The sequence below is a fragment of the Vidua macroura genome, chromosome 1 (genome assembly GCF_024509145.1).
Source record: "Vidua macroura isolate BioBank_ID:100142 chromosome 1, ASM2450914v1, whole genome shotgun sequence".
Taxonomy (NCBI): domain Eukaryota; kingdom Metazoa; phylum Chordata; class Aves; order Passeriformes; family Viduidae; genus Vidua; species Vidua macroura.
The window spans coordinates 90,256,669-90,270,244 of NC_071571.1; the positions used below are offsets into that span (position 1 = coordinate 90,256,669).

Here is a 13,576-nt window from a genome sequence, read left to right on the forward strand (position 1 = left end):
ATGACCCAAAAGATGTGTTCAGCAGCAGTGGCTATCCTGTATGAGTAATTCCAGTTCTGATAACACAAGCACACTTGGGATTTCACTTTTTGGGCAAGTAAATTAATGTAAAGTGCAAGAAACTAATGTCTTATAGAAACAAACATCTGTGAATGACAGCATCTTCTTAAAAAAATAGTTCGTGCTCACTTATATATATATGTATAAATTGAGTATCTAGAGATCACCATCACTCACATCTTTGGCCATCCATAGAAAAACTAGTCAAATATGGGTAAACTGAAAATTCTTCAGTCAACAAGCAGAAGCAGCGTAAGATATAGATGTCTTGTCAAATTCTTTGTTCAATGCTAAATAGCTGTTCAAAAATCAAGATTTTTGTGGAGGCAAATTATTTCAAGAGCATTAACTATATCTATTGCTGCACTCAGCGACTTCTATCAACTCCCTCTGTCAAGAGCAAGACACAAGGTTTTCACAACACTGGTTCTAGCCTCACAAATACTTTACTACCTGGGAGTGCCACCTTTGATGCTGTAAAATATCCAGTAGAATTAGACTCGTCTGCCAGAGAAATATGATGGGGAGGAGGGGTACAAAGATACCTAAAGAGATCCCAAAAGGACCTCTTGACAATAAGATGCTACATTGCCACTGACTCAATCCTCAAGAAAATCTAGCTGAAGCAGTAATATTGTCCTTTATCCAGCAATGCAGAGTGCAATGCTAGCACCAAACAGCACCCAAGGTATTGAGCTGCAACTCCTACAGTTCCACAACAGCCTTGAAAGCATTTGAGCTGGAATCTCCTGTACCAAAAGCTGCATAAACAAACAGGTAAAGTCTAGAGAACTGACACAAGAAGAAGGCATCTGGAAGTGGTCAGAAGTAAATAATTTTTAACAATGTTTATGTTAATTGGTCTACAGTTATCCATGGTATCCAGGCATCAACATTCTGTTTCATTCCCATCTGCATTTTGACTTCAAAACTTTGATATCCAAACACATTTGTTTTCCCATTCACATTAACACAGCATCTACAGCCCCTGCTTCATCCCAAAGTCTCTTTTGACATCTCTCATTCTGACAGTCTTCCCGTTCTGCATTTGAAGATCTCCACTCCTCTTCTGTGACCACAAATGCTTAATTCTTCAAGGGTGGGAGGAAGAAACAATCACCTTCCTCCTAAGCACACTCAGAGGGGACGGCTTGCAACATGCCAGTTGTTGTAAACTTTTATTGGCTTTCAAAAGTTTTCCTTATAGCACACAATTCCTGTTATCTGATTGGTGCAGAATTCAGAATGAAGATTTAGTAACCTGGCCTTCTACACAAAGTCTGAGGACAACACTTGCCAGGTGATGGTCTTTAATTAACAACAAGTCTTTGAGGCCAGTGCCTGAAAGATTTTTGACTCTGAGTCAGGATGATTCAAACAGGTCCTTTTGTTCTTTTCTCTTGTGAGGAATGTCCTTTTGTACAATGGATCTATTGTTATATTATTGTCTCAACATCCTTAAGGAAACTCACAGACCTGGGTTCAACCTGACAAGACTTCTCAGTTACTACCTACAAAGTGGCCTTTGGCTTAAATTGGAAACGGAAGAGAAGTTACACAAAGGAAATTATGATTTCACAAGTTTTTTCAAAATCAGGATTAGGAAGAGTTATTAGTGATCACAAGCCTGAGGGTTCACTGTAAATATGGAACAGAGTTATCTACTGACTAATGGAAGATTTAGTGAAAGAACAAAAAGAGAAATAAAAAAGACATTAACAAAAATGCAGCAAAAGAGTGAAAGTATTAAATGTTGCCTTTATGATACCCTATAGACAAGTGTTTTAACTGTCTTCACATTAATATTAAATTAATTTGCACTGCATCAGTCCTCTTTTTCCAATGGAAGTAGACGCTTCACTGCGCTTTACTGTTTGAAGTATTACAGGCTAACAATGAATACATGAAACTATTCTTAACCTCATTAAAACAGTCACAGCTTAAAATGCAACCCCAATAGCACAAAATTCAGTTACATAACTTTCCTAAAATTACACCATACCCTTCCCCCAAAAGACTAAATGCCCACTGGAGCAATCAGAACTGGCTTGTTATGTGAAGGCATGTTAAAAACCCCCAAAACAACCAACCAAAAAAAAAATATTCCAAACCCATCAACTCCAACAGTTCTTGCTGTATTTGTGGCTCCCTGGCCTCCTGAGAGGGGAAAGTAACAGCTATGTAAAAGGTCTTGCAGACACTCCTGCAGACTACAAGGTTCTTTGTAGGCAGACAACCACACTGACTTGATTTCGTGATATTTTCTTCAGTCTAAATTTAAAATCACACATCTATTTTTATGCAGAATTATAACATACTTACTTTGCCATTACACGCCTGACGTTATTGGCATATAACACTGGATTTTTTCGTTCTTCTTCTGAAGGAATATACACGGGTAGAAACTGCATACAGAGAACTGAATTATACCAAAAATATTTAACATTTTAAACAATCTCTTACAGCACTATGGTGAAAATTGTATACATTCACTATGGTGAAAATTGGTTGTTGTTACTCAAAAAATTATATTAAGACTACAGAAAATATTAAAAATTAAACCTTTAAATGCTTAAGTATATGTCATACTTCTAGAAATTCATGCAACACAGACTCTGCTCATTTCTCACCGCATGGAACCCAAGCAGAGTTTTATCTTCATTTCCTAAGTGGGACTCAGAATTTTAAAATAATTTAGAAGTATTAGCACTTTTTTGCATAAACCTCACTTACCTTCTGTATTGTTCAGCTCTTTTCAGAAAACCAAAAAAAGTACATACTGCAGGAATATTGTTTTACAACTTAAAAATTAAGAATCCAAATTTTAAGGACATCAGGTATTTACTGTTACCCCTGCACATTTTGAAATCATGTGTGACTGCCTAATATGCACACGAGAAGTGTTTTTATTTTCTACTGTTGGATATTTTAAATTTTTGTTTTCCTTCTAATGGGACATTAGCCATTAACACTCCATTGAAAGAAAGAAAAAATCTAAATGAATGCAGATGACCAGAGAGTCACAGAACAGTTGATGCTGGAAAGTGGAAAATTAAACCAGAACTGCTGGAGACCCACAATAGAAAGGGCACGTTTCAGAACAGCACAGCCTACATTAAAATATCTTCCAGAATTTAAAGCTGTTTTTAAGTGCCCATTGAAAAATCACTTAAGTCCCAAGATCATGGCCAGTCTCACCAATAAAAACCTTTACAACATTTCCTTCTGCCAAGTGAGTAACTTCTCAGATGGGAGGAACAAGAGAGGATCACTCTGATCACCACTCCTACTCAGTACCAGACAGACAACTGTCTAAGTAGTGCAGCACATTGAGATAATTTATGCCCTAAGCGAGCAAAATTTTCACAATCCTGTGTAAAGCTTCTGTATTAGAAAAAAAGCTGCAAGAATCTTAGTTGTAGTACATATAATTACCTATGGGTAGTGAAAATGGGAATTATGACCCAGAAATTTCACACCGGTCTTTGAAACAGAAACTAACAACTGAGTAAAGTTGTTAGTCTCTATTTTAAAGTTTATAATTTCAGCAAACACTTCTCAATAATCATGAAGCTAGCTGTGTTTTTAAAATTACGTAACTGTGCGATCAACAGTACCCAAACACTGCCATTGGACATTCATCTGTTTCCTGTAAAGGACAAATATTGAATTCATTTTGAGTTTTGCTGGAGTTTTCCAGATGTGCACCACTGCAGCTGAGAACACATGATTCCTGTCTTCTAGGTTTACATTACAAGCAGGCACACCAGCCTCATGTAATATACAAAACCACAAAGACTGTGAAGTTAACAAAGTTGGAAAGACTGCTCCTTCAACTTCCAAACCTCATTCCATTTATTTGAGTTGCAAACGGCTATCAAGTAATTTGTCCAAACACAGGAGAAGTTTGAATATGAGGTGATTTCAGAGGTGTTCTACATGTCTGTGCCTAACTCAACATAAATAGCATAATCATTTCAACATCACTAAAAAAACCAAGAGAAGAACTCTCAGCTGCTGCAGACTGTTGTGGATGTACAAGCATTAAAGTTGACAGGTCAGTTAAATAAACATATATGAGCCAAAACAAACTACATGTGCAGATGATCATACATCCTTTCTTCTTCACAATATTGCCAGCACGCCAGTTCTAAGTACAGGATGGGCGAATATTTACAGAAACCTATTATAAAACCTGCATATATGCTTGCTTCTCAATACACACATTGGATGACACACACAACATGCCAGGCCATATATTATATGCAGAGAAACCCAGACTAGCAAAGTTTGGATCCTAATTGCTGGCTGTTAAATCTTACTGACTATCATTTAATCAAAAAACTCTGAGGTTGTGTTGTTTAATCATATGTCTTCCTGAGTTATTGAATCACCAGCACTAACTGTGGTATCCAGGCTGGTAGGTATTTGCCAGTGTCTCTGTGATGATTGAACAGAGCAGGAATATCAACCAACAAGCTTCAGAGACCAGAGGAAAAATGACTTTGAACACAAACCAACTGATTTTTTCTATATGTTACTAGTCCTTGCTGCACTTCCTTCCAAAAACAGATTCAACTGCTACAGCTCCAGAACAGCCCTGACAGCATTTGAGCTGGAATCTCCTGTACCAAAAGCTGCATGAATAAACTGGGAAAGTCTAAAGAACTGACACAAGAAGTTGGCATCTGGAAGTGGTTAGAAGTAAATAATTTTTAACTATATTTGTTAATTGGTCTACAGTTATCCAGGTACTATCCATGGCATCCAGGCATCAACATTCTGTTTCATTCCCATCTGCATTTTGACTTCAAAATTTTGATATCCAAACACATTTGTTTTCCCATTCACATTAACACAGCCTCATACTTGCCTTGAGGCATGACTCTGCCTCATACTTGAGAGCAACCTTGCAAACAGGTCTGCTCCTCTTTCATTTTCCAACTCCTGCTTTAGTATGGAGTATTTCAGAAGGTCACTAGTTAGTTTGCCTTTTTTGCCCCCAAGAACTACCACCAAAGATCATAGCTTGTTAAGTAAGAGCTACAGGAACTCAACATCTGCTAGCAGCTGCTGCCTCAAAAATCAAGAAAAATCAGCAGTGTTCACTCCTGTGTGAAAGAACCCATTTTACTTGCCTAGGGCAGGAAAACCATGTTCCTGAGAAAGGGTAAAAATCCTGCCAACCAGCTAGTTTGTCTTAGCCCTGAGTGAGGCAGTCATTCCCTGGCCCTGCTGCAAAACACAGGCCACTATTCTGGGAATCACATTTGTTTTTTATCCAACTGAATTGATAACACAAACCACAAATTTCTACAACACATACAACAATTGAGCGGGTGGTATTGTGCACATTCATTAATTTTGAGAATAACTGATTGCAAAAATAAGCAAACACAGAGCAATGGCAAGTACAGTGATTAGCATGCAATATATGTTACTATTGTAACACAGTGTATGTAAACATGCAATAGCTCTTCCTACTGATTTACCCTGCCATCAGTTCCATCTGTTAGACCTAAATAGCTGCTTCATTATCAAAAAGCAAAAGAATTGCAGAACATCTGTCAAATATCCTATATGACACACTTCAAATACTGTAATTGTCCACAAAAATGTAATTACTTTGTGTAAAATGCATAAGGACAAGTTGAAAGGAAAGGCTGTAATAGTTTCCATGTTTTCACTACAATAGTCTTCAGCCTTAAAATTACAGTATTTTCCTCAAAATAAGTTAAGAATATAGATAGATTTTCTTTGTGTTTTCCAATTTCACATTCTGAACAGTGCAGCCTAATAAAATAATTAGCCAGACATGAAATAACTTATATGGCCTATAAGAAACCCCCTACAGCTTTTCTCTACAAGACAGTTTTTAGTTCATACACCAGCATTCACACACTTGAATGTCTAACATACAAAGTTGGTACACTACTTGAAAGAGCAGTCAGGCCATTAGAAGACAAGAAATTTGTTCACAAAAGACTCTTTAAAGTGAGCCAGAAATTTATCTACTCAATTCAAATAACTAAAAAAAGTCTTATGCCAACTGGAAAACTGTATTTTGCTATTCCATTTTTAGACTGTATTTTCAGATACAGAAGCCATTTGTTAAAATATAAAGTGGTATCTTAACCTGTTTTTACACGCATACATACAAGGTATGAATACAAACTTTTACTGCATAATTATGTACAATATTATGTATTCAACAACTGCTCAGAATACACTGGAGTTTTTTTTACTGACCTCGATTTCCACAGAATTGTGAAATTGACATAAAGTAAGCCACAGAATTTCAAACCTAAAAGGGGAAAAAATAGGGAAGGATGGAGGAAAAAAATATATGTAGTGAAACTGTAATACATTATGCTCCAAAGTCTTCACATAGCATCCTACTTGTAGTATAATCATATTCAGATAAAAATTGACAGAAAAGGCCTTTGAAAGTACTTCTACATATTCCATTCTGTAAGGTGGAACAAAAGTAGTTTACACTGAATGGGCATCTTAAAAAATAGTCAAAAAAAGGAAGACAAACAGTGAAAGGTAATATATACATAACATGCTAAAGGAAGAATAAGTCTGTTTCAGAAAAATGCTGTATACAGCATAGAGTTGGCAAGATTCATTATGCAACCACTGAGATTTTATCATTACCTCAGTTTGGAATCAAAGTTCATTATACTCCCAAAGTCTGTTAATGAAATGCAGCATGTGTGTTTTAATAGCCTAAGATAAAAGATAACTTGACCTTAGAAAGCATTAAGATTCAAATCCAGGAAAGGATTTAGTAAACCTAAATTATGGAGCAGTGTCAAGTAGCCACATTTTCATACAGTATCTAGGTAGTTACAGTAGTGAATTGTGAGGGGATGGCAGGCCAAAATCCTCTTACACAGATAAAATGCAGTCTCTCATTTCTACTCATTTTGTTAGACATCTATGTAGGGCTGCAAAACATTTCCCCCCTCTTCCTTCTTATTGAGCTTCCAACACATCAAAGCAAAGAAATGAATCAGGAACAACAATGGAGCCTGTAATTTGAAGTTTATGTTCCTGACAGAAACACTTAAGTCTGGTTTCTAGGTCCTTGTTCAAGAGCATTAAAAACCCCCAATAAGTTACAAGTAAAGTTTTCTCTCTGCCATCTCTGTAATCCTCAAAGATTGAACCCTGAACTTAAATAAAAATGTAAAACTGATAGAATCTGTATCTAACTCAACTATGGTCACTCTTTGTTTTCAAGGTAGACTCAGTTGATCTGCTCTGAATACTGCCAAAGCAGTAAAAACATTACTTTCAATGAGTGTTTAAGTTTGCATGTGACAAGTTTTCAATCCATCTGACAGGCTACAGCACCTTTAAATAAGCAATACTCCTAGATACAGAAACATTTCCAGATTTCTGTTTTAGTGTTCGTCAAAATATAAAGATATGTTTGCTGAGAAAAGGAGGCCTGTTATCAGTCTTAATAGCATTTTCTGCTGAGACATCACAAATACATTTTAGGTCACCCAGGAGAATTAATCCTAATTAAGAAAAGCTGTAATTTAAACTGACCCAGTCAATTTGTATAACATCACATACTGCTGCAGATTCTGATCCAGCTTTAATTTAATTTAACTTTATTAGCAGAGGTCAACACTTCGGAATAAGGGTTTTCTAGACATTATAGTGATCTGAGGCAAGACACCTACAGGTTTCTTCCGTCTTCCTCTGTGTTCTTGAGTCCTCAGGATACTACGGTGGAAGTAAGCTGCTCACCTTTCTTGTCTGTGGCTGAATTACTTTTATACATGAATTGCAGTGCAAATGCAAGGGAAGAGGTAGGAGCTCATGAGAACAGAAATCCCTTTATGCAGCAAGTGCTGCAGTGTCTGTTTACATTATACACAACCATGGACTCATCTGCTTCCAAAGTGTCCAATTATTTGTAAGCTGAACCTTTGCAAGTGATTGATGATTTCCTCAAGTCTCAAAATCATGTCCTTAATTAGACCTGGTTCCTAAGTGCAAAACTTAATTGACAAAATTCTAAATTACTTGAATCTTGGCTAATCCCCATGGTTTCCTCATTATTACTGAAATATAGGATGTCACATGGGACATTCAAAACAATACAAAGCATTAGCCACAGAAGCCAGGTCTCTTTTACATAGGGTTCAAAATTTCTTGTTTTCCCCTTGATCTAAACATTTTGGAATTTCTATTCAAATCCCGAAGAGAAAATAATGCTTAACATTTTTTTTAAACAAGCAAGAACTGCTTTGTTTAATATTTTATATTACATGAATTTGCTGAAGAACTTCTAGAATAACATTTTGCTTAAAAAAAAGTTGAAATTATATTCAGACAAGATAATGGAAACAGTATCTCCAAATTCTTTGAGTGGGTCAACTGTTTTCGTGAGAGTAGACCAATTTCAAACAATAGTCCTAGATTTTATACAGTAATATACCAAATCAACTTGCAGGCCACAGAATATGTAGAGCAGAAGCAAGTTGGTTTACTTCAGGCACTTGGCTAAAAAAATAAATTTGAAACAAAAAGCTAAAATTCATGCTTCAAACCAACAGAATCATAGCAGCTGAAGTACATTGTTTACACCTGGATTCCTCTTAATAGCTATTAGTATAATTAGATAATAACAGATAAAAAATAAATTAATCCCCAAAAAAAATCAAATAACCAGCAACTGTTTGACTATATATGCATATAAGTCATATAAATAAAAACTAATTGAGGAAAGAAATTATAAAAGCAATAAAACATTAACCACTTACGCTCCTGGCCCTTGCCATGTCCATGTGATTGTGTCCTAAGGAAAGAAGTGTGACATTTGCAATTAATTATTATGCATTCACCTTTTTATATTGCAAACACTGACATAACTGACAATATATTACTAAGAAGCTTTCATGGAAACTTCTATGCTCTCTTTGCAGAAGTTCTTAACCCTGTTAGGAATCAGCCCATCTTTTATACAGCTATATGGCCAAAATGAACACTGTGTGAAACAGTAAGGGCAAATCGCAGTAAAAGAAGTGGACAAGATGCAAACAGCAAAAAGGGAACAGAGACCTGTAAAGCAATAAATAACAGGTAGGAATATGACAGTAAAAATCATCGCATTTTTTAACTAATACTAAAAAACTGCAGTACTTGGAGGTGTGATTTAAGTGTAAAAAAAGGAATCAAAACACCTGGAAATTAGTGCTGTTCTAACTGAGAAAGAGTTCAAGTCATTAGTGTAAAGATAAGAGGACTCTTTAAATACAGGTTTCTGAAAGACCTGATCAGAAAGATACTTTTTTTCAACCTACTGAACATGTTCCAGTTCAGTTCTATGCTACCATCCAAATCCATTCTAGAGATTTCATGTGATCACATGTGCCATGACCATGAAAAAACAAGTTAAACTGAAGTTTTAATTACCATTTAGAGCAAAAGGCCACCTAAAGCAAAAATAAAAGAAAGCAAACCCATCCATAAAAGGTGAAAATGTAATTAATGATAGAACAACAGCTTGGAGAGTAAGGTCTATATGTCATAAAGATCCATTAAAAATTTAAAACTTGACATTTAACAATTATTTTCAATCAAACAAAATATGATAAAGGATGAGTCTATTTGTAGCAATCAATTTATCTGCATTAAAAAACTCTACCTCCATGTAGTGATCTTTTAGCACTATAATGTGGATAGTTTTACTGTTACACAGTTTCTGGCTATTTTGATGACTCTGATAACACTGCAAGTAAACAGATTATAGGTTTTGTCTTCTTCCCACAGGGAATTTTCATTACAAACCATGAGAAACCAGTGTAGATAGCTGATAACTAATCTAGAGACTAGATCTGCCTTATAGAACAGCAAGCACTACACATCTCCAACTCAGCTCTCTAAATTGCAATGCAGAGGGAGATAAAGAAAAATGTGGCCTCCACAAAAGTGTCTTGAGTCATTGAACAGAGCACAGGTATTTTCAGAATCCAGCCTCATGCTGGCTAGCTGGCAAGTCAAACTCAAGTAAGCCATCAACAATCCTTCAAGAAATTCCCAACGCGAATGCCATAGTAGACAGGCACGTTTTTTCTCATCAAAACATCAGGATGCATCAGGGATAATGGCCAGAAATGCTACCTAGGGGAAAACAGGATTCTGATCTGCAAGAGGTAGATCTTTGTTATAGGAGACTCCTACCAGCATGACCAATATCTTTATGATAAAAACAACAAGCACACAAAGGGAAGTAGGATTTTCCTCACGTAACTAAGTTACCTTTTATATTTATCACAGCTCCCAGCTTATGCTTCCAGACAACATTCTCTTTGACAGCATTCTTTGAAACTATTGTATCTAAGTAATGAATACTTTAAATTGTGTGGAAGTACATAAAATGATACAATAGCTTGGTTGGAAGGGACCTTTTAAAGCTATCCATTCCAACTCCCCTGCAATGAGCAGGGACATCTTCAACTACATCCCGTTGGCCAGAGCTCCATCCAACCTGACCTTGAATGTTATCCCCTCTGTTATATCCCCTCAGCACAGGAGGAAACAGGGACAAGAGCCATCTTCCCCAGAGTTTGTATTTGACACAAGAAGATATTGAGACTCATACGGCAACCTTCAAACAGGGGATTGGCTGTGTTTTTACAGGTTCAGTTCACCCTGATATACCAAAACTCTTATCAAATAGCACAGTTACTTGTGGAAGACATTTGGACATAGAATACATTTTAAATAGCTCTGTGATATTTAAACAGGTATGTAGTTTATATATTTTCATAACTTCCTAAGTAGCAGCACTCTGACAGAAAATTCAAATGAAGAAACAAGGGAAATAAGTAAAAAATTGTAAAAAGGATTGCAGTAGAGAACCTATGGGTGAAGACATTAGAGCATTTATTCTAATTAGAATATAGGTAATAGCTCTCAGGCATCCAATACCTAAAATATTACCAATCTAGACAACCAGTAGCAAAATTTTGAATATCAGGTCTAAACAACATTTTAAGCCTTAAAATTTCTTTCTGCTCATGCATCAATAAGAGAAACATACTAAAATATTACTACTAAAATGCACTGATACAGGACCAGAGTTGCCATATAATACAAATAGTCACAAGCCTCAAGATGACTGTTATTCAGGGAGCAACCCTAACTATAAAAAAAATATAAAACACAGAGCTCTTCACAGCAATGAGAACTAGATGTATTTGCTAGAAAAACACCCCGTGAATTTACTTCTTCACTTTTGCCATGTTTCAGCCCACTGCAGAACAGTAGTGCTTTCCCTAGCTCTTGAACATGCCAGAGTGAAGACACCTACTACATTCACCCCAGGCTCTGATCTCAAAAAGCGTCTCTAAACAGCCACAGGTGCACTCAAATCCAAGACTATTCTAATCTATACTGTGGAACTCAAAGCTCTTAACACAGATCAGACAAGGCACTTCAAGCAAAACACAGTAGGGTAACTACATACAATGCATATTTGGAGTTCACTGGCTAAGCAAAGATCTTAAGAAGTTCTTTTCTAAACCTAAAATGATAATATGCATCAGTCAAACAAGACAACAAATAGAAAGCCAGAGACACTTAAAGTTTGCTAAAAATGTTATCTTAGTGTATGGAAACCAATTCTCATTCCCTACTCTGTTCTTACATGTGTTGTGGTTTAATCCCAGCTGGCAACTAAGCATCACACAGTTGCTTGCTTGCTTGCTCACTCCTCGTCCCCCAGGGTGGGCAGGAGAATTGGGAAGAAAAGGTAAGCCTTGCCTTGTAGGTTGAGATAAGAATAGCTCAATAATTGAAACAAAATAATCTAACTCCCTTTCCTAACCAAAAGAAACCTCACTTTCGTGTACCACATCATATTCCTTCTGCCTCTCCTCCTTCTAACTCTGATGCAACTCTTCTGCAACCCCCAAGCTAATATAAAACAGAGCAGTAATAGCAATTATCGCCTCTGTCATTAATGCTTAGACCTTTGGAAGGTCTCTAGGAATTAGATCATAGGAGGTTAAGTGACTCAGTAAGGCACTGAAAACCAAGTGTTTTACAGCAAGTAAAAGTAGTAGGAAAAAGTTAAGTCCCATACACAAACTCATGCCAGCTCACAATGGATATTTATATAACTAGCTAGAATTTATTTTATGACATTTTTGCAGTAACATAAAAATTATGAAAATTTTCATTTACATTTATATTGTTTTACTTCAATGTTAGAAGCTCACAAATTTCTGTTAATAAAGTGTTAGGAACATTTATTATTGGTTTACAAACATTGCATATTATGTACTACAAGCAATAATGACATTTCAGTATGCACCTGGATTTTGAAGATATTTACAAAATAACATGTAATAGCTTTATATTGTTATGGGCTTAACATTAACAAAAAGTTACAATGCATATTAATATGACATAAGCCATGAGCACGTTTGTCATTTTAAATGGCAGTGCCATCGAAACTTCAAGCTATTTTTAGAAAAGAATCTTTCTCCCTGAAAATGTAACTATTATGTAATGAAAAGTCCCAGGCAGCCTGCTACAATGCACTTGATACTATGTAAGCATATCAGGCTGCTATTCTTGTCACAGAATCTGCCAAGATAATTTCTGGGTTTGTTACTGCAAACTATTTGATTGCCATTACACCTTGACGCAGCCAAGAGCAAATGGTGGTCTGTGTATATTAACTTTGCTTGGATCCTTTTTTTAAATTAAGCATATGCTTTATATTAACCTGTAAATGACAGAAAGAACAGTGGATGGAAGTATTTGTAACCTACTTGGGTACCAGGAGAAACAAAATCCTTCCTTAGAACAAGGGCTTGTTAATGGGCTAGTGAGAGAGCTTCTGATGTGACATGCATCAGTAAAAGAGACCACGTGGTCCTTATTTTATTTCTGACACTCTTCACACCCTCCCTAAGTAGCTTCCACTTCAGAAGGGGACAGAAACTTCAGATATTGTAAATAAACACTATAATCTGCATTTTACCTGAATATAATTTATATTGGAGGACTAGTCCAAATTAGCTAATTCCTTAGCCAAGGGCATGGTGAATGTAAAACAGACAAGATGACACTTTATAAAGGTGCAGAGGTCCTCAACACATTATCCCATACCATTTAGCCAGTCACAGTAATCCATGACTAACACCCCAAAGGCAGGAGATGCAGAAACATCTTCCAAAAATAAATGACATAAAGAAAACTCTTCAGCAAACACTGCAGGAACAGGCAGCACTTAAGAACACAGATCCTGGACAGAAATTGCCATTTGTCTCATCATTTGTAGAGTACTTCTTGTAACAACCTGAACAACTTCAGAGCAGAAACATTTAAACTGTCTCGGTTAAGACTCCCTATATTGCTTGAGGCTTAAGGAATACTTAACTAACAGTAACTTACTAATGATTTTTTAATTTTTGAACCTAAAAGGTTACACAAGGGCCAATGCACTTAAAGGAAAATGCCCTGAATTTCCAAGGACACT

General features: G+C 36.2%; 1 protein-coding gene across 2 annotated transcripts in view; it reads right to left on the reverse strand.

The window, feature by feature from the left end:
- LPCAT1 (lysophosphatidylcholine acyltransferase 1) overlaps positions 1 to 13,576 on the reverse strand; it is a 63,888-nt gene that overhangs the window by 29,361 nt on the left and 20,951 nt on the right. For both annotated transcript variants that reach the window (XM_053983931.1, XM_053983923.1), the window contains 3 exons: positions 8,847 to 8,881; positions 6,310 to 6,364; positions 2,383 to 2,465 (listed from right to left, as the gene is read on the reverse strand). In XM_053983931.1, coding sequence (XP_053839906.1) covers positions 2,383 to 2,465; positions 6,310 to 6,364; positions 8,847 to 8,881 — 173 coding nt within the window. The remainder of the gene's footprint in view (positions 1 to 2,382; positions 2,466 to 6,309; positions 6,365 to 8,846; positions 8,882 to 13,576) is intronic.